Raw genomic sequence first — 20515 nt, forward strand, 5'->3', positions numbered from 1 at the left:
CAAAGCCCAATATTCACCTTCTCACTAAACCTGAGGGTGTATCATCCATGCACATGTATGAAACGTAATTCCAATGTCTTACCAAAATTGAGCCCAAACCTCATTTTTGTTGACTTGTCCAAGTCAACATAATCAAAAAAGGAAAATGCGTGCTCACTTCACAATCCTGTTTCACCGCCCCTTTTCCTTGGTCCACCGCACCGACGGCCGTCGCCGACGCCGGTGTCAGTTTCCACCTAATCAGCACCACCAATTTAATCCTAATAACACACTAGATACGCTCATGGTACTGAAATCGAGCAACAATTAAAGGATTCAGGGAATCGCTCCTAGCAAAGGAAGAACCCTAGCCTACTCAAAGTCTAATTAAACAACACTCACTGAAGATTAATGCCTAATACCATGGGGCTTTCTGATCGCGACTTTATGAGTCGATTGGGGTACTAACTGCAAGTGCACAGTTCTATCGCGTAGTTTTAAAAGATATCGATCCCACAGGGACTTATGAATTGATATACCGTTTTCTAAGGTTACTTCGTAAAGCTAAGGCGGATGATACTTTGATTGTTTGGGGGAAAAGTTAAAACTAAAATAAGATCTAGGTTAAATATCAATTAAGCGGATATCGGTATGTAGTTCGTCGCAATTAGGGAATCAAGTCTTCGTTGGTTTCTTGGTTTTAAAATAAATCTTTTCAGTGGACACCATTGATTAAAAGTCTTCTCTCAAACTCTCGCTCTGTTGAATAGACCATGACTTTAAATTAACGTAGTTGTCACTTATTAGTTAAGTCCAAAATCACTTTTTGAAAACAATAGAATCTATAGAAACTCTTTTTAAGAAAATACTAATCGTTTAAACACCCTCGTCTCAAACTCTCGCTCTGTTGACTTAGATTATATAACTAAATTCAAATGCTTAACTCTCGTTCTCACATTTAACTTTTAAAAATACTTTTTGAAAAAGATTAGAATTTAATTAACTCTAAAAATTGCTTTCGCCCTGATCTAGAATTAATGTCCAATTTACACTGTCCAGTTAAAAACTCAAACTTTCGTTCTATTGATTTTAACTTCTTTAGTCTTTTACTCTCGTACAAAAACCTTGGTATTAAACTTGTAAATTGAGACCATAAAAAGAGTGATTTTATTTTTAAACGTAATTAAACCAACTTAGTTTTGATTCCTTCATTCCGCTTACTTTACATACCGATACCTAAATAAATTAGCCAGACATGCTAAACAGATCTAAACAATCATCATGCTTAAATAAATCCATCTCAGGCAAACAATATAAATAAACAATAATGCAGGGCATATATAAATTCAAACAATAATTAAAGAACCTGAATAATTAATGGCAATCTTGAACACTCCACCACAGACCGGTTGGATTTGTTCTTGAATTCTTCAATCGGACAGGAAAATAAAAAGTGAAGGATAAAAATCTAGGATCTAACGTAAGGTTAGATCTAGCAAAAGATACACAATAGTTTCCGGTGTAGAAACTATTGTGTGAAAAATTAATTAAGTGTTGAAAGATTGACTGGAAAAGAAAATAAAAATTGCAAATAAAGGTAGAATGCTGAAAAAAATAGAAAGTAGTAAAAATAAAGCTATGCCAAAAACTGGGAAAAATTCTGAACTCTTTAGGGTTCCATAATTGGTCCTATTTATACTAATCCACTTTTTTAACCGTTTCCAAAAGTGCCTTGCATAATTGGTCTTCACGTTTCCGGAGTCAAGCGGAAGAATAGGCATCAACGTGCCTCTGTTGCGTTTCTGAAGCCAAAAATATAGGAGAATGGTGTGACGTCCGTCACACCATGTGTTACGCTCGTAACACAAGGCAGCAGGGCGTGACGCTCGTCACACCTTGTGTGGCGGTCGTCACAGGCTCAGCGCTCATGGCTTGTAGTTTTGGGCTGGGCTTTAGTGAAATTGCTTCTCTTCATTCCTTTTCGCACCTCCTTTTCTTCCTTTTTCACTTATGCTTCAAATAAGCTACCTGAGATAAATAGAAGGAAAAATACCCAGTAGTATCGAATAAAATGAAATAAATTGAAGCGAATAATAATATAATTTAATTAAATCAAGTCCAAAAATGTGATATTATTTCATGTTATCAAACTCCCCCATACTTAGACCTTTGCTTGTCCTCAAGCAAGATAAAGTATAGAAATCATTTTAAAAATTAGCCAGATGAAATTTCAAAACACACATCAATTCGTACCAGGTTGCAAGTAAACCTTGTTTAGAAATAACTTGAGTTTAATCTTGACATCAAGAACTACCGTTACAACCTCAGATAACCTCACTTTATGCAAACCAGTTCGAGTCATGCTATTATAACCAGCCTAGTTCTTTTTCTCTTATTTCACCCGTTTTCATTCTAGCGAAATCACATTAAGCCCTTTATCGTTTCGCGCACATAGTGGAGTGACCGGTTAGTGATTCTGATCCCCTTTTTAGCTTGAAGCTCTGGTACATTAGTCGGATAACTTCGTTTCTCGGTCCATTGCAAATTGCGGGGGATCGAACCGTAGTCCGCCCTACCAAGTTCAGCACCAGATACCTGCTGAACCAACTCATAATGGATCTTTTGTATTATGTTTTTGTATGATCTGCAACCTTTAGATTAAATGATCTGGTAAGGATCACCTAACTTAGTTAGTGCATTTCCTGATATATATATATATATATATATATATATATATATATATATATATATATATATATATATATATATATATATATATATATATATATATATATATATATATATATATATATATATATTATATATATATATATATATATATATATATATATATTATTTATTTTGGGAATCATTCACTTATATTCATCGGCCCTCCACGTAGTTTGCTATTAAGATGGTGTTGACTTCTTGTATAAACTACTCGGGGTTACTATAAAGTTAAAAATCCAGGGACTTGTATAACAGGTGCCTTTCTGATCTAACATGTTGAGGTTTGTTTAGAGCGTTGGGGCGGTAATAATTTTTGTCTTAATTTTTTCTCAAGTTTGATGAAATAGGCAACCTTTATATTTACTGAGTGTGTTGAATTTTTGTTATGGCTCATGAAAATTTGAGGGAATGGATAATAGAAATTTCTCACACTAGGGACTTAATTTAGAATAAATATATATATATATATATATATATATATATATATATATATATATATATATATATATATATATAATATATATATATATATATATATATATATATATTTATAAGAAAGAGAAATAACAATGACAAGGGAAAGATAACATACTTGAAAAGGGAAGATTTAAAGAACAAGGTTCCCCCCCCCCCCCCCCCCACACACACACACTTAAATGAAACATTGTCCCCAATGTTTCAAAGAAAACAAAAGAAATAGAAAAGAGAGAAAAACTAAAATCAATGCTGCCTGCCGCCTCTGGTTCTTGGACCTGGTGATCGTTGACGTACTTCTAAGTCGTCAAACCTGCTGAGCAACTCAGCGAACCGCTGGTCGGTTATGGCATTTCTTGCTTCCTGTTGTTGTTGCATCTGGCGCATCATCTGCATCACTTCGAGATTCTACGCTTGCATACCATCGATAGCATCCATGATGTCGTCGTTGGTTGCTGGCCTTCTTCGTCGACGATGTAGTGAGGATGGACCAGCTGCATTATCGGAAGGGTTGAGCGGGACTGATTGTTGTGCAGGAACCTGATCACCTTGCTCCATTTCTGCAAACTCGTCTGAAGGCGGGTTTGCTTGCGTAGGTTCGGTAGCTTCGGGAGCATTCAGATCATAGATGTGGCGGTTGGGATTGGTGACATCTATTAGGGCAATGTTAGGTAAAACAGCGCTTGGGACTTCCTGGTTGTTCACCATAAGGTAATACCCTCCGCCTACCCTGTTTTTGATTAGGCGGCTGGACCGACAGTAGCTTATATCCATCAATAGGGGTGGGAGAGATTGTAAATTCTGAATTCGATCCCCAAGATTTAAGCCAAGTGCTATGGTGGTGATTAATCCACCGATTACAAAAGGTTGACGGCCTCTAGCACATAGGGTGCGGATATGATGAAATAGGAAGGAGGTAGCGTTTACCTGTGTATCTACTACAAAGACGCAGTGGAGGAAAAATAATTCCTTGGCGTTGACTTTGCTGTTGTTCGGTCGACCAAAAATAGTGTTTTGCAGGATGCAGATGAAGTACCAGATGGTTGGGTTATGTATATGCGAAGCAAGTAATACATCCCAGTTGTTGGTTTCCACACCGGAAATTTTTCTAAAGAGGTCGAAGGCGTTTATATGCCACTGGGAGTTCGGAGGTATCCTAGGGTGGACTTGACCTTCTACAGGGAATTGTAGCATGATGCTCAATTGGTTTTGGGATAGGGAGTACTCGGTGTTGAACATGCGAAAATTTGCGGTACCGGTTAAGTACTCGTCTTCACCGGTAGGAGTGTTGTACGAATAAGAACTTAAAAATTCTAAGGTGAGAGCGGGGTAGGTAGGTTGATTATGAGTGCAAAGAAAGGTTAAATCAGCGAGGCGGAGCATCCATTCTATACCTTGAAGTAATCCTAATTCTTGTAAACAATTTAAATCAGGATACCTGGTGGATTGGACGCCTCGCTGTTGGAAACGCTCAAACTGCTCCCTTTGATAATTTTCATCTTCGCTTTGGAAAATGATATTTCCGAAATCTTGGTTTCCCGCCATACCGATAAGTGGTTTGAAAGAGGTAATAAGGGGAGAAGGGAAATGAAATTGATTTTATAGAATGGTTTGTGGTGTATGGAGAAAGGTATGGTGGGTATTTATAGGAAAAGATTTGGAAGTTGGAAAGGGAGTGGTTGAAAAGTAAATAAATGTGGGTAAATGTGAATAAATGGGGAAGGTAAAAAGTGGGTGGTGTAACGGTCGTGTCTCCAACGGTTAGTAACGTTCACATAGTCTGTAGGTGTCACGCTCGTGACAGGGGTGTTACGGGCGTCACAGGCACTTGGTGTGACGACCGTAATGGATTGTGTGGCGTTCGTCACACAGTCATTCTTGCAACGTACCTTGTTGTTATCATTATATTTTATTGTTTTTATTTTGTTATGCATATGTTTATTTTATTTTGCTATTGTGATAGTTTTAAATTGCCTTGCATGCTATTATACTTTCATAATATATATATATATATATATATATATATATATATAATATATATATATATATATATCTTAAATAAGTTATGTAGGTAGCAACAGTAGAGAGCATTATTGATAGATATTGCATAAGTCATAATAAAGTAAAATAAATCAATAGCTTCATAAAATAATCATAATGTAACATTGGAAGACAAAAGCAAACATGCGAAAGAAAAAGAAATACTAAAATAATTTGAAACAAAATTAATGAATAACCTAAACTAAAACTAAGTAACTAAGAAAAACAACATCTATCCATCTGCATGATCTCTGGCCGGAGGAGCAAAGGAGTTAACATGGTTTAGCAACTCGTGGAACTGATTTGTCATACTGTTCATGTATCCCAGAAATTCTTGTCCCATGTTAGCTAACTCTTCTCTGAGGGCGTCCTGTTCTGACATCAAAGCCTGAATGGTGGTGTTATAATTTGCTCCGGGCATATGATGTCTAAGATCGGGTATTGCCGGTTCTTCGGTCGGGACAGGTTGAGGAGGAGGATCAATATCGTAATAACCAGATGGTGTCTGAGGGTCAGATTCAGCATAAGGGATCTGGTCGTCACAAATCTCATAGTCCTGGATGGATTAAGTAGATCTAGCAGGAGAGGGTATTCTGTTCAGGTTGTAGAGCTAGTTATTGCGGTTATGAACACTAGTCCTTGGACTAGGGAAGGTGAATAGGCAAAGAACTTGGTTGTTAATTATTAGCTTAAACTCTTCAGACCCTAGGTTTGCTATAAACATAGTGTTGAAGAGGAAGGGTATACTCATAGTCGCAATGCCACAAAAGGGCTTAAGTCAAGCATAGGTTGACGTAACCCGATAGCATTACCAATCATGGTTATCAAGCCGCCTATTTGAATTGGTGCTCGTTCATCTTGGATAAGGCGGTCAAAATTTGCCAACATAAAAGTGGCACCGTTTACTGGACGGTTCTGGGAAGCACAAAATATGATGAAGAGTTCATCACGTGAAACTGAGGTTCTGTTTGACTTCTTCCCAAATAAGGTGTGGGCCAGGATCTTATGGAAATAACGAAAGGCCGGGTTATGTATGTTTCCAGAAAGAAACTCATGTTCCTCGGGATCGTCATTTCCAGTCAAGCTTCCCCAAAAGTGTTCAAGTTCTCTATATTCAAAAAGTTCTTCTTGGCTCACTGTGAATGTATCAAAAGAGGTAGGGAAACCTAAAAGGTTGGTAAAGTCTTGAATGTTAAATTGATACTCCATGTTGAACATTCTAAACTGGATGAAACCTCTGCTTATTCCTTTTCCATGGCTGGGTAGATAGATCAGAGAGCTAAGGAATTCTAGAGTCAGTCTCCGGTAAGTGACGAATTGTCTACGGATAGGAGTGGTTTCCCACCCTATTTGACTCGGCAAATACAAGACACTCTCTCTTAGTCCAAGGGCAGTCATTGCCCAGTTATCAGCATACAAACTAGGTAGCATCTCTCTCTCTCTGCTAGTTCCTCAAACTTTTGTTTCTGAGCTTTCCCTCTGAATTTGATACCCATACGATCAATTTGTTCCATCAGGTTAGTGTTAGCTAGAGAAAAGAAAAACAAGAGTTTTAGTCAGGATTTGGCCAAATGCCGAAAGAAGAAAAGAATAAATTTTTTATAAGTTAAAATAAATTAAGAATGAATACTAAATAAAATTTAGAAAAATAATTAAAGAAGAAATAAAAATAAAGATAAAGAAAATTTGTGGGTTGTCTCCCACTAAGCGCTTTGTTTAATGTCGCAAGTTCGACATAAACACTATCAAATATAATCTATAAAATTTGGGGGCACTACGTCTAAGTGCAGGACTTGTGAATCTTCAATGTTCTCTGCATGATGATAATGTTTTAGACGCTGCCCGTTTACGAAAACGGTTCAATGGATTTTCCTTTAATTTCCACTGCTCCACTGGGAAAAACATTGGTGATTTGGAAGGGACCTGACCATCTAGATCGTAGTTTTCCCGGGAATAACTTTAGCCTAGAGTTGAATAACAGGACTATATCGCCTTGTTTGAAGATTTTCCTTGATATGCGCTTGTCATGCCATTGTTTTGTTCTTTCTTTGTAGATTCTGGCATTTTCGTAAGCGTCTCGTCTGAGTTCCTCTAATTCGTTTATATCAAGGATTCGCTTTTCACCGGCGGACTTATAGTTTAAATTTAGATTTTTAATAGCCCAGTAGGCCTTATGTTCCAATTCTACCGGGAGGTGGCGGGATTTTCCATAAATAAGCTTAAATGGGGTTGTCCCTATGGGAGTTTTGTAAGCGGGTCGATACGCCCATAAAGCTTCTGGTAGTTTCAATGACCAGTCTTTCCTTGAGGTGGCGACTATTTTTTCTAATATTCGCTTGATTTCTCTGTTAGACACTTCCACTTGCCCACTGGTTTGAGGGTGGTAAGGTGTCGCTACTCTATGCCTTACGCCATACTCAAACAATAGTTTTTCGAGTACCTTAGATATGAAATGCGATCCACCATCACTGACTACTATTCTTGGGACACCAAATCTTGGAAATATTATATTCTTAAAGAGTCTAGTTACTACTCGTGTGTCGTTTGTTGGAGAAGCTATAGCTTCAATCCATTTCGATACGTAGTCAACCGCTACGAGTATGTACTTGTTACCAAAAGAAGGTGGAAAAGGTCCCATGAAATCTATCCCCCACACGTCGAAGATCTCTACTTCCAAAATGCCCTTTTGTGGCATCTCGTCACGTCTAGATATGTTCCCCGTGCGTTGACATCTATCACATTTCTTGATAGCCGCATGCACATCCTTCCATATGTTTGGCCAATAAAGACCGGCTTGTAGGATTTTGGAGCAGGTCTTGGAATTACTTGCATGTCCACCATAAGGAGCGGAGTGACAGTGTTGGATTATATTTTCTACCTCTTCTTCAGGTATACACCGACGGAAAATACCATCGGGGCCTCTTTTGAAAAGTAAAGGGTCATCCCAGTAATAGTGTTTTATGTCATAGAAGAATCGTTTCTTTTGCTGGTAGGATAAAGTAGGTGGAACTATTCCGGCAGCTAAATAATTGACGATATCAGCGTACCATGGTGTAGCACATATAGCTAAGGTGGTTTCTACCTGTTTATCAGCTTTATTTTCTTCCAAAGTAGCTATAAGTTTATCGTACGAGAAATCATCGTTGGTCGATGTTGTTTCCGGTTCCAGATTTTCAAGTCTAGAGAGGTGATCTGCTACTACGTTTTCAGTTCCTTTTTTATCTTTGGTTTCCAGATCGAACTCTTGTAGCAACAAGATCCACCTTAGGAGTCTAGGTTTAGCGTCCTTTTTTGTTAAGAGGTACTTGATAGCAGCGTGGTCGGTGTAAACGATTATTTTAGCTCCGACCAAGTAAGAACGAAACTTATCTAGTGCAAACACCACTGCTAAGAGTTCTTTCTCGGTTGTGGCACCGTTCATTTGTGCTTCATCTAGAGTTCTACTTGTGTAATATATGACGTGAAGCTTTTTATCCTTTCGTTGTTCTAAAACAGCGCCCACGGCGTAATCACTGGCATCACACATTATTTCGAATGGTTCATTCCAATCTGATGTCTGCATTATGGGTGCGGAGATCAATGTTTGTTTAAGCATTTGGAATGCTTCTAAACATTTATTGTCGAAGATGAATTCAGCATCCTTCATCAATAGCCCGGTCAAAGGTTTAGTTATTTTAGAGAAGTCTTTAATGAATCGTCGGTAAAAACCGACATGTCCTAAGAAGCTTCGTACTTCTCTCACAGTTTTCGGAGGTTGAAGGTTTTCGATTACCTCTATTTTGGCTTTGTCTACTTCAATTCCTCTATTTGAGATGATGTGTCCTAAAACAATTCCTTCTTGTACCATAAAGTGACATTTTTCCCAATTAAGTACTAGGTTTACTTTTACACATCGTTCTAGAACTCTTTCTAGGTTTTCAAGACATTCTTCAAAGCTTTGTCCGCATACGGAAAAGTCGTCCATAAATACTTCCATGATATTTTTGAGAAAATCGGCGAATATCGCCATCATGCACCTTTGGAAGGTTGCAGGAGCATTGCACAAACCAAACGACATTCGTCTATAAGCGAAGGTGCCAAAAGGACACGTGAATGTTGTCTTTTCTTGGTCATCAGGATGAATTGGTATTTGAAAGAAGCCTGAGTAACCGTCTAGATAGCAAAAATGAGAATGTTTTGCTAATCGTTCTAACATCTGGTCAATGAATGGTAAAGGGAAATGATCTTTTCGGGTTGTTTTGTTTAGTTTCCTATAGTCAATGCATATTCTCCATCCCGATTCGATTCGTTTGATTATAGTTTCTCCTTTTTCATTTTCGATAACTGTTATACCTCCTTTCTTTAGTACTACGTGTACAGGACTAACCCATTTGCTATCAGATATAGGATATATGATACCTGCCTCTAATAACTTGGTTACTTCCTTCTTCACTACCTCACTCAGGATCGGGTTTAGTCTCCTCTGATGTTCCCTAGAAGTTTCACAGTCTTCTTCTAGCATGATGCGGTGCATACAAATAGAAGGACTTATTCCTTTAAGATCGGTGATGTTGTACCCTAGTGCGGTTGGATATTTTCTTAAGATATGTAGGAGTTTTTCGGTTTCGAGCTTTCCTAGGTCTGCATTAACTATCACTGGTCGTTCAAGTTCTAAGTCTAGGAATTCATATCTCAGATTTTTGGGAAGTGTTTTCAGGTCTAGGGTTGGTTTCTTAAGGCATTGCGTAGGGTCCGGTGTTATTGCTAAACATTGGTTGAGTTTGTCTTCTACAAGATAGTCAGACAATTTGTCATTTTCTAACTCTGTTTCTTTTATGCATTCATCCATGATATCCATGAAGTAACATGTATCTTCTATTGCAGGTGCTTTCAAAAATTGGGAAAGAATGAACTCAATTTTCTCTTCTCCTACTTCAAAAGTGAGTCGTCCTCGTTTTACGTCTATGATTGCACCGGCGGTTGCTAAGAATGGTCTTCCCAATATAATGGGTGTAACTTCATCTTCTCTAATGTCCATAATTATAAAATCAGTTGGAATGTAGAATTGACCTATGTGCACGGGAACGTTTTCAAGAATTCCTACAGGATATCTAACAAAACGATCTGCCAGTTGCACAGACATTTTAGTTGGTCTTAATTCTCCCATTTCTAGTTTCTTGCATATGGATAAAGGCATAACACTAATACCGGCTCCTAAATCGCATAAGGCTTTATCTATGACAAATTTTCCTATGTGACAGGGTATAGAGAAACTACCTGGATCTTTAAGTTTAGGAGGCATATTCTGGATTATAGCGCTACATTCAGCAGTGAGTGTAACAGTTTCGCTATCTTCAAGTTTTCTTTTATTAGAAAGAATTTCTTTTAAGAACTTAGCATATGAGCGCATCTGTGTAATAGCTTTTGTAAACGGAATTGTGACGTTTAATTGTTTCAGTAGGTCAACAATTTTTTTAAATTGGCCCGCATCTTTGGTTTTAATAAGCCTTTGAGGGTAAGGGATAGGTGGTTTATAAGGTGGTGGAGGTACATAAGGTTCTTTCTTTTCTACGGTTTCCTTATTACTCTCTTCCTTTTACTTAGGTGTACTTTCTTCCTCAGTTGACTTTTTAGAGTTTTGGTTTTCAATTCTTGGATCTACTGGTCCTTCCACTTCCGTTCCACTTCTTAGTATGATTGCATGGGCGTGGCTTTTCGGGTTAGGTTGGGGCTGTCCAGGAAATGTACCAGTTGGGGCAGCAGTAGGCGCTTGTTGTTGAGCTACTTGTGATATTTGTGTTTCCAGCATTTTATTATGGGTAGCCAAGGCATCTACTTTACTTGCTAGTTGTTTGATTTGTTCGCTAGTGTGTATATTCTGGTTTAAGAAATCTTTATTGGTTTGCTGTTGAGAAGCTATGAAGTTCTCCATCATTATTTCCAAGTTGGATTTCCTAGGAACATTATTGTTAGGTGTAGATGGGGTCGGCTTTTGATATTCAGGAGGTATAGCTGGGGCTTGATTTGGATCTTGTCCTGGTGCGTATAAAGCATTATTATTCTTATATGAAAAATTAGGATGATTCTTCCAGTTTGAGTTATAGGTGTGCGAGTAGGGATTTCCTTGAGCATAATTCACTTGCTCTGCTTGGATTCCTGTTAGGAGTTGACAATCTGCAGGAGTGTGACCTTGGATTCCACAGACTTCGCAATTCTGAGTTGCGGCGACTACGGTGGTTGGAGGTGATACATTCAAACTTTCAATTTTCTGGGCAAGGGCTTCCACTTTTGCATTAACATGATCAAGGCTACTTATCTCGTACATGCCACTTTTCGTTTGAGGTTTCTCTACCATTGCTCGGTCGCTTCCCCACTGATAATGGTTTTGGGCCATGCTTTTCATAAGTTGATAAGCATCGGCATAAGGTTTATCCATAAGTGCACCACCTGCTGCGGTGTCTATTGTTAACCTTGTGTTGTACAAGAGACCATTATAGAAGGTATGAATCACTAACCAGTCCTCTAAACCATGGTGTGGACAAAGTCTCATCATGTCTTTGTATATTTCCCGTGCTTCGAAAAGAGACTCGTTATCTTTCTGTTTAAATCCATTTATCTGGGCTCTCAACATAACTGTTTTGCTCGGAGGAAAATATCGGGCAAGGAAGACTTTCTTCAACTCGTTCCATGTGGTAACTGAGTTGGAAGGAAGAGACTGAAGCCATCTTCTAGCTTTATCTCTTAACAAGAAAGGAAAAAGACGAAGTCGAATTGCCTCTGAAGTGACACCATTAGCTTTAACAGTATCAGCGTATTGGACAAATACGGATAAATGAAGGTTTGGATCCTCGGTGGGATTTCCAGAGAATTGATTCTGTTGCACTGCCTGTAGCAGCAAAGGCTTAAGTTCGAAGTTGTTTGCTTCGATTGCCGGTGGAGCAATACTCGAATGCGGCTCATCTTGCGATGGAGCGGCGTAATCTCGAAGAGCACGAGCTGGTTCTGCCATCTCGGGTATCGGTGAAGGAAGAAGATTTTTGAGATCAGGAATTTCGATAGGAGGGAGATTGTTTGCAGCACGATATTCTCGAATTCGTCGTAAGACTCGGAGATATAGTTCGATGTCGTTGATTCGTAAGTAAAACGGCTCGCCTTGTGAGCGAGTGTGTGGCATACAAATCAACAAAAAAAAAAGAAATAAAAATTGCCTTAGTCTCTACAGCGTAACAGAAGAGTTACGATATCGACTAAATAAAAGTCCCCGGCAACGGCGCCAAAAACTTGATCGTGACTTTATGAGTCGATTGGGGTACTAACTGCAAGTGCACAGTTCTATCGCGTAGTTTTAAAAGATATCGATCCCACAAGGACTTATGAATCGATATACCGTTTTCTAAGGTTACTTCGTAAAGCTAAGGCGGATGATACTTTGATTGTTTGGGGGAAAAGTTAAAACTAAAATAAGATCTAGGTTAAATATCAATTAAGCGGATATCGGTATGTAGTTCGTCGCAATTAGGGAATCAAGTCTTCGTTGGTTTCTTGGTTTTAAAATAAATCTTTTCAGTGGACACCATTGATTAAAAGTCTTCTCTCAAACTCTCGCTCTGTTGAATAGACCATGACTTTAAATTAACGTAGCTGTCACTTATTAGTTAAGTCCAAAATCACTTTTTGAAAACAATAGAATCTATAGAAACTCTTTTTAAGAAAATACTAATCGTTTAAACACCCTCGTCTCAAACTCTCGCTCTGTTGACTTAGATTATATAATTAAATTCAAATGCTTAACTCTCGTTCTCACATTTAACTTTTAAAAATACTTTTTGAAAAAGATTAGAATTTAATTAACTCTAAAAATTGCTTTCGCCCTGATCTAGAATTAATGTCCAATTTACACTGTCCAGTTAAAAACTCAAACTTTCGTTCTATTGATTTTAACTTCTTTAGTCTTTTACTCTCGTACAAAAACCTTGGTATTAACAATGACAAGGGAAAGATAACATACTTGAAAAGGGAAGATTTAAAGAACAAGGTTCCCCCCCCCCACACACACACTTAAATGAAACATTGTCCCCAATGTTTCAAAGAAAACAAAAGAAATAGAAAAGAGAGAAAAACTAAAATCAATGCTGCCTGCCGCCTCTGGTTCTTGGACCTGGTGATCGTTGACGTACTTCTAAGTCGTCAAACCTGCTGAGCAACTCAGCGAACCGCTGGTCGGTTATGGCATTTCTTGCTTCCTGTTGTTGTTGCATCTGGCGCATCATCTGCATCACTTCGAGATTCCGCGCTTGCATACCATCGATAGCATCCATGATGTCGTCGTTGGTTGCTGGCCTTCTTCGTCGACGACGTCGTGAGGATGGACTAGCTGCATTATCGGAAGGGTTGAGCGGGACTGATTGTTATGCAGGAACCTGATCACCTTGCCTTATTTCTGCAAACTCGTCTGAAGGCGGGTTTGCTTGCGTAGGTTCGGTAGCTTCGGTAGCATTCAGATCATAGATGTGGCGGTTGGGATTGGTGACATCTGTTAGGGTAATGTTAGGTAAAACAGCGCTTGGGACTTCCTGGTTGTTCACCATAAGGTAATACCCTCCGCCTACCCTGTTTTTAATTAGGCGACTGGACCGACAGTAGCTTATATCCATCAATAGGGGTGGGAGAGATTGTAAATTCTGAATTCGATCCCCAAGATTTAAGCCAAGTGCTATGGTGGTGATTAATCCACCGATTACAAAAGGTTGACGGCCTCTAGCACATAGGGTGCGGATATGATGAAATAGGAAGGAGGCAGCGTTTACCTGTGTATCTACTGCAAAGACGCAGTGGAGGAAAAATAATTCCTTGGCGTTGACTTTGCTGTTGTTCGGTCGACCAAAAATAGTGTTTTGCAGGATGCGGATGAAGTACCGGATGGTTGGGTTATGTATATGCGAAGCAAGTAATACATCCCAGTTGTTGGTTTCCACACCGGAAATTTTTCTAAAGAGGTCGAAGGCGTTTATATGCCACTGGGAGTTCGGAGGTATCCTAGGGTGGACTTGACCTTCTACAGGGAATTTTAGCATGGTGCTCAATTGGTTTTGGGATAGGGAGTACTCGGTGTTGAACATGCGGAAGGTTGCGGTACCGGTTAAGTACTCGTCTTCACCGGTAGGAGTGTTGTACGAATAAGAACTTAAAAATTCTAAGGTGAGAGCGGGGTAGGTAGGTTGATTATGAGTGCAAAGAAAGGTTAAATCAGCGAGGCGGAGCATCCATTCTATACCTTGAAGTAATCCTAATTCTTGTAAACAATTTGAATCAGGATACCTGGTGGATTGGACGCCTTGCTGTTGGAAACGCTCAAACTGCTCCCTTTGATAATTTTCATCTTCGGATCGGAAAATGATATTTCCGAAATCTTGGTTTCCCGCCATACGGATAAGTGGTTTGAAAGAGGTAATAATGGGAGAAGGGAAATGAAATTGATTTTATAGAATGGTTTATGGTGTATGAACAAAGGTATGGTGGGTATTTATAGGAAAAGATTTGGAAGTTGGAAAGGGAGTGGTTGAAAAGTAAATAAATGTGGGTACATGTGAATAAATGGGGAAGGTAAAAAGTGGGTGGTGTAACGGTCGTGTCTCCAACGGTTAGTAACGTTCACATAGTCTGTAGGTGTCACGCTCGTGACAGGGGTGTTAGTAACGTTTACATAATGAATATACTTGTTGCTACCATATTGTGAATGATGATGAACTGAACTCTTGTACACCATTTCCATGCTGCTGATTATTGCTACTTTGCAGGTTCTAACATGGAATGACTTGAAGCCATGCATTGTAGCCTATAGTCTTGCAACTTGATGGTATCCTCTACCTTAACTCACATGCTGCAATAACAGGGTTCTGCAATGGGATGATGCTTCCCTGTTCATGGCTTGGAGAGTTGGTGTTTAGGAGTTAACTCAAGTGCTTGTTATGCTGAAACTGTTGCTGCCTCAAGGTGATGCACTCAATATGCTGATGTTTCCTTATGTCTCACTATTGTTTTGTTGCAGTAGGGTCACCTTCTACCGATATGATCATGACCTTTTCCAATGCTTTATGTAGGATATGGCTGCAAACTATTGCATATAGGTTGAGACATGTTTGGTTTTAAGTCTAATGCCATGCTTCACTCTGTACCAGTCTTGGCCTGTCATATCTCAAAGGGCAGCATTGTGTATTGCCAAGGTTTGCACCAGGTGGTCACAACTCAACCATGTTTTGGCTTGGCCTGGCATTATGGCTTTGAGCTTTGCATAAACCTTTTGTTGTAGGGAAATTCTCTGTGACCTTGACCTTGGGTTTGTTGCCTTTGCATCCAGGGCAGGAACTGATGTTACCATATGATGAGTCCAACCCTTTCATTGTAGCATGACATTGCATTTGGATTGGGCATTAGATGATGGATTTGTGAAATGGTTTTGAAAAATGATTGGAAATTGGTTTCATAATTGGCTTGAATGTTTGACTTTTGAAAAGAAAATAACTTGACTGATAATATATATGAACAAGACCATGAAATGAGACCATGAGGTTAAGGTTTTGATATAACATCTATGAACCAATGGCATGACCAACAAGTGGCTTGAAACTTAGGGGTTTGATTTCTCAGATGACCAGGATCAAATATGTGTCCACAACAAAATGAATAGCACCAAAGACTTTGAACTAAGACCATGGCTCCAAGCTAGGTCAAGCAACTTGACAATGAATACACAGTCAAGCCACCAAGTTCCTCTGATTACCATCTCCTGACTAGGGCATTGGAGACCAATATGAGGCCTAGGGAAGCTCTAAGAGATCCTGCCTTGAGAAATTAGGGTTTTGAATGCCCCAGGTTGTCTAGTCACAACTTTTGTTGAAGTCAAACCTTCACTACCATCAGTAGGGTTTCACATGTTGTGCTGATGATGTGACCAACCCATGCCTCTTGAGTGAGCCCTAGCTTTATGTGCCAAAGTTTCTTTTAAATTCATGAGGAATGATGCATGTGGATGAGTTATGGATGTATGCAGGTCATCTCTTGATCAAGTGATTAGATACATAGATGAGAAAGAGGAGGGAAAATTTAGGGGTACAATAGATGCCCTTATTTAATCTTCTTGGACCTGAATACAAGAATTGCTGCAGCTTTTCAGGTATTCAAGGTAAAAGAGGATTAAATACTTATGTGCCCGAAATTTGTCGGACCAAATGATTGGCTTTATTACCAGTGGAGGATATGTTTTATGCAATGCATTGGGTATCCTTATTTTTTATGATGCATGCTTTTGTAGGGGTGAGTCTTTATTGTGGTCGGGGTTTCGACTCGTCATCAAGAATTAGAACATGATAGCCGAGGAGTTTCAATTGGTGCCAACGCTACCATCACGGAATCCCCTGCTTGTTAAGGAACACTAAAAGGCTGGAGTCCCCATGGTGCCCCTAGTCAATTGGATGTCATAGGCATCCAAACAACACTACTGTAAAGTTTATCGGATTTCAACAACAATGCAAATTGTTTCTCTTTAATGTAGCCTTTTATTTTCCCCCGAAACTTTAAAGCATTATGCGATTAAGACAAGTCAGTTATTTGCATACAAAACATGGAACAACACATTGGATGGAATAACTGAATTTTATTGATATGGAATCTGTACATATGTTGAGTACAAGGATGCAAACGCCCTTAATGAGGACGTTGCAAAAAATTGAAAAAATAATTGAAATGGCAATGAAAAATATTTTGTATGATTTTCTCCATTGATTATAACATTAGCCTTAATCTACCATATAATCTGAACCCCAAGGCCTTGCTTCGGCTAACGGTGACTGGATCGGTCTTTGACTCTCTGATATCTAACTTGCAGCGTGTATACTTAAGAATCATAGTTAATGCCTTTATCCCTAACTTTTGCCTGGATCTTTCAATTCTTTTTGTCCATCGGGATACTCCTTTTTGCCTAAGCCGCCCTTTCGAGTTTTCGACTTAGCGAGCTTCGAATATATTCCCTAACTTTTGCATGGATAGATAATTTTTTGGTCCATCGGGATAGCCATTTTAGCCTAGATTCACCTTGTGGAGATTAATCTAGCGGTTTTTTCATCATTTCTTTTTAGGCATAGTATTTTTTGACTATGTCTGCATTCACTGGCGAGGGCAAATCTTCCCCATCCATTGTTGTGAGGATTAGAGACCCACCTGAGAAGGACTTTTTGACTACGAAAAGTCCCTCATAGTTGGGAGTCCATTTGCCTCGTGGGTCTATGTGAATGGCAGAATATCTTTTGAGCACGAGGTCTCCAACGTGGTACCACCGAGGAAGAACCTTCTTATCAAAAGCTTGTTTGTGACGCCTTTGGTATAACTGACCATGACAGATGGCAGTCAAACGCTTTTCTTCTATTATATTCAATTGGTCATACCGAGATTGAACCCATTCAGCTTCATTAAGATCTGCTTCCATGATGACCCTGAGTGAAGGAATCTCAACTTCGATTGATAGGACTGCCTCCATCCCATAAACCAGAGAGTACGGAGTTGCCCCAGTGGATGTGCGGACTGAAGTTCTGTAACCATACAAGGCGAAGGGTAACATCTCATGCCAATCCTTATATGTCTTGACCATCTTCTGGACGATCCTCTTGATATTCTTGTTAGCTGCTTCTACGGCGCCATTCATCTTGGGCCGGTATGGTGAAGAGTTGTGGTGCTCGATCTTAAATTCTTTGCACAACTCCCTCATCATAGTGTTGTTGAGATTACTGGCGTTATCAGTGATGATCTTGCTAGGTACCCCATAGCGGCAGATTATCTCTTTCTTGATAAATCGGGTAACCACTTGTCGAGTGACATTAGCATATGAAGAAGCCTCGACCCATTTCGTGAAATAATCAATAGCGACTAGGATGAATCGATTTCCATTGGAAGCTTTGGGTTCAATCATCCCAATCATATCGATGCCCCACATAGAAAAGGGCCATGGAGAAGTTAGAACATTCAACGGGGTTGGTGGTACAAAGATCTTATCACCATATGTCTGGCACTTATGGCATCTTTTCACAAAGTTGTAGCAATCAACCTCCATTGTCGTCCAATAATAACCAGCCCGGAGAATCTTCTTGGCCATAGCAGGACCCTTTGCATGTACACCCTTGCAACCTTTGTGTATGGATCTTATGATTGTACTAGCTTCGTGTCTATCCACGAATCTGACAAGTACAGAATCATAATTCCTTTTATACAACACATCACCGTTTAGGAAGAACTTAGAAGAGAGTCTTCTTAGAGCCTTCTTATCGGTAATGGATATACCCTCAGGATACTGTCGTTTCTCCAGAAATGTCTTTATGTCATAGAACCAAGGCTTATCGTTAGGATCGGCCTCAATTGATAGACAATGTGCTGGTTCATCTAAGTGGTCAATCTGGATGGATGGTGCCTCATTCTTCCATTTGACTTTGAACATAGATGCCAGCGTGGCTAGAACGTCTACTAACTGATTTTCTTCCCTAGAAATGTGATGAAAGGAAATCTCATCAAAATATGGGATCAGTTTTCTGATATGCTCTTTGTAGGGTATCAACTTGTTATCTCGAGTTTCCCAGTTGCCTTTCACTTGACTGATTACCAGAGCTGAATCGCCGAATACCTCAAGGATTTTGATTCTCAAGTCGATTGTCGCCTCTAAACCGTAGATACATGCTTCATATTCTGCCATATTGTTGGTGCAGTCAAAACATAATCTAGCAGTGAAGGGGATGTGGAAACCAGTTGGAGAAGTGATAACAACACCTATACCTTGACCTCTGGCATTGGAAGCACCGTCGAACACGAGCATCCATCGTGATCCTGGTTCGGGGCCTTCCTCAGGGCTTACCTCGAAGCCTGGCATCGTAAAATCTCTGATAAACATGATGTCTTCATCTGGAAAGTCTAACTTTAATGATTGGTAGCCTTCAACAGGAAGGTGGGCTAGATAGTCAGACATAATACTCCCTTTTATTGCTTTCTGGGCCACATACTGTATATCATACTCGGTGAGCAGCATTTGTCACCGGCCAATTCTACCAGTGACAACAGGCTTTTCAAATATGTACTTTATTGGATCCATCTTGGATATCAATAAAGTAGTGTGGCAAATCATATATTGTCTCAGGCGTCGAGCAACCCAAGTCAAGGCACAACAAGTTTTCTTTAAAAGTGAGTATCGGGTCTCACATTCAGTGAATTTCTTGCTGAGATAGTAGATAGCATGTTCTTTCTTGCCTGTGTCGTCATGTTGACCCAAAACACACCCCATGGATTCATCCAACACTGTCAGATAGATAATGAGCGGTCTACCAGTAACTGGTGGTACCAGGATTGGTGGTTCTTACAAGTACTTTTTATTTTATCGAATGTCCCTTGGCAATCGTCATGCCACACAATCGATTGATTCTTTCTCAACAACTTGAAAATCGGTTCGCATGTAGCTGTCAGGTGAGATATGAATCTGGAGATGTAATTAAGTTGCCCAAGGAAGCCTCAGACTTCTTTTTCTGTTTGGGGAGCGGGCATATCTTGGATGGCTCGAACTTTGTCGGGATCAACCTCAATACCCTTCTGACTGACTATGAAACCCAAAAGTTTACCTGACCGGACTCCAAAAGTACATTTGACTGGATTCAGACGTAATTTAAACTTTCGGAGTCTGACAAACAATTTCCTCAGATTAACCAGGTGCTCTTCCTCAGTTATGGATTTGGCAATCATGTCGTACACATAAACCACAATCTCTTCATGAATCATGTCGTGAAAGAGTGTTACCATGGCGCGTTGATATGTTGCCCCTGCATTCTTCAAGCCGAATGGCATGACTTTGTAGCAGTAAGTTCCCCAAGGTATGATAAAGGTTGTCTTCTCCATATCATCTGGTGACATTTTTATCTGATTGTACCCGGAGAACCCATCCATTAAAGAAAAGACAGAGAATTGAGTTGTGTTGTCGACCAAAACATCAATATGAGGCAAAGGGAAGTCATCATTTGGACTGGCTCTATTGAGGTCTCCATAGTTTACACACGTGCTGACTTTACCATCTTTCTTAGGAACTGGAATGATATTAGCAACCCACTGCGGATACTCAGAAATGGCTAATAAGCCAGCATCTAACTGCTTTTTAACCTCTTCTTTGATCTTGAGTGTCATATCGGGTCTGGTCCTTTTGAGCTTCTGCTTAACTGGAGGACGTTCAAGCTTGAGCGGTAGATGATGTTCAACAATGCTGGTGTCTAACCATGGCATATCTTGATACGAC

General features: G+C 39.6%; 1 protein-coding gene and 1 non-coding gene across 2 annotated transcripts; one reads left to right on the forward strand and one right to left on the reverse strand.

Annotated features, from left to right (window-relative positions):
• Nucleotides 1-158: 158 nt before the first annotated feature.
• LOC127093615 (uncharacterized) lies at nt 159-19267 on the reverse strand. Its single transcript, XM_051032558.1, has 2 exons — nt 18215-19267; nt 159-236 (listed from the first exon to the last, which is right to left on the reverse strand). Exons 1-2 carry the CDS (start codon nt 19265-19267, stop codon nt 159-161), a joined length of 1131 nt encoding a protein of 376 aa, XP_050888515.1.
• Nucleotides 11727-11833, forward strand: LOC127099302 (small nucleolar RNA R71). The gene has a single exon (XR_007793823.1). It is a non-coding gene; the product is annotated as a small nucleolar RNA R71 (small nucleolar RNA).
• Nucleotides 19268-20515: the final 1248 nt, after the last annotated feature.

The sequence above is a fragment of the Lathyrus oleraceus genome, chromosome 6 (assembly GCF_024323335.1).
Source record: "Lathyrus oleraceus cultivar Zhongwan6 chromosome 6, CAAS_Psat_ZW6_1.0, whole genome shotgun sequence".
Taxonomy (NCBI): domain Eukaryota; kingdom Viridiplantae; phylum Streptophyta; class Magnoliopsida; order Fabales; family Fabaceae; genus Lathyrus; species Lathyrus oleraceus.

What these genes read in the sequence shown, in the direction of transcription:
- LOC127093615 (XM_051032558.1), bottom strand. Translation starts at nt 19,267, where the DNA reads ATGCTGCTCACCGAGTATGATATACAGTATGTGGCCCAGAAAGCAATA. An exon ending in TACCACCAACCCCGTTGAAT is followed by an intron (nt 237 to 18,214) that starts GTTCTAACTTCT and finishes GGTGCTGATTAG; the next exon opens with GTGGAAACTGACACCGGCGT.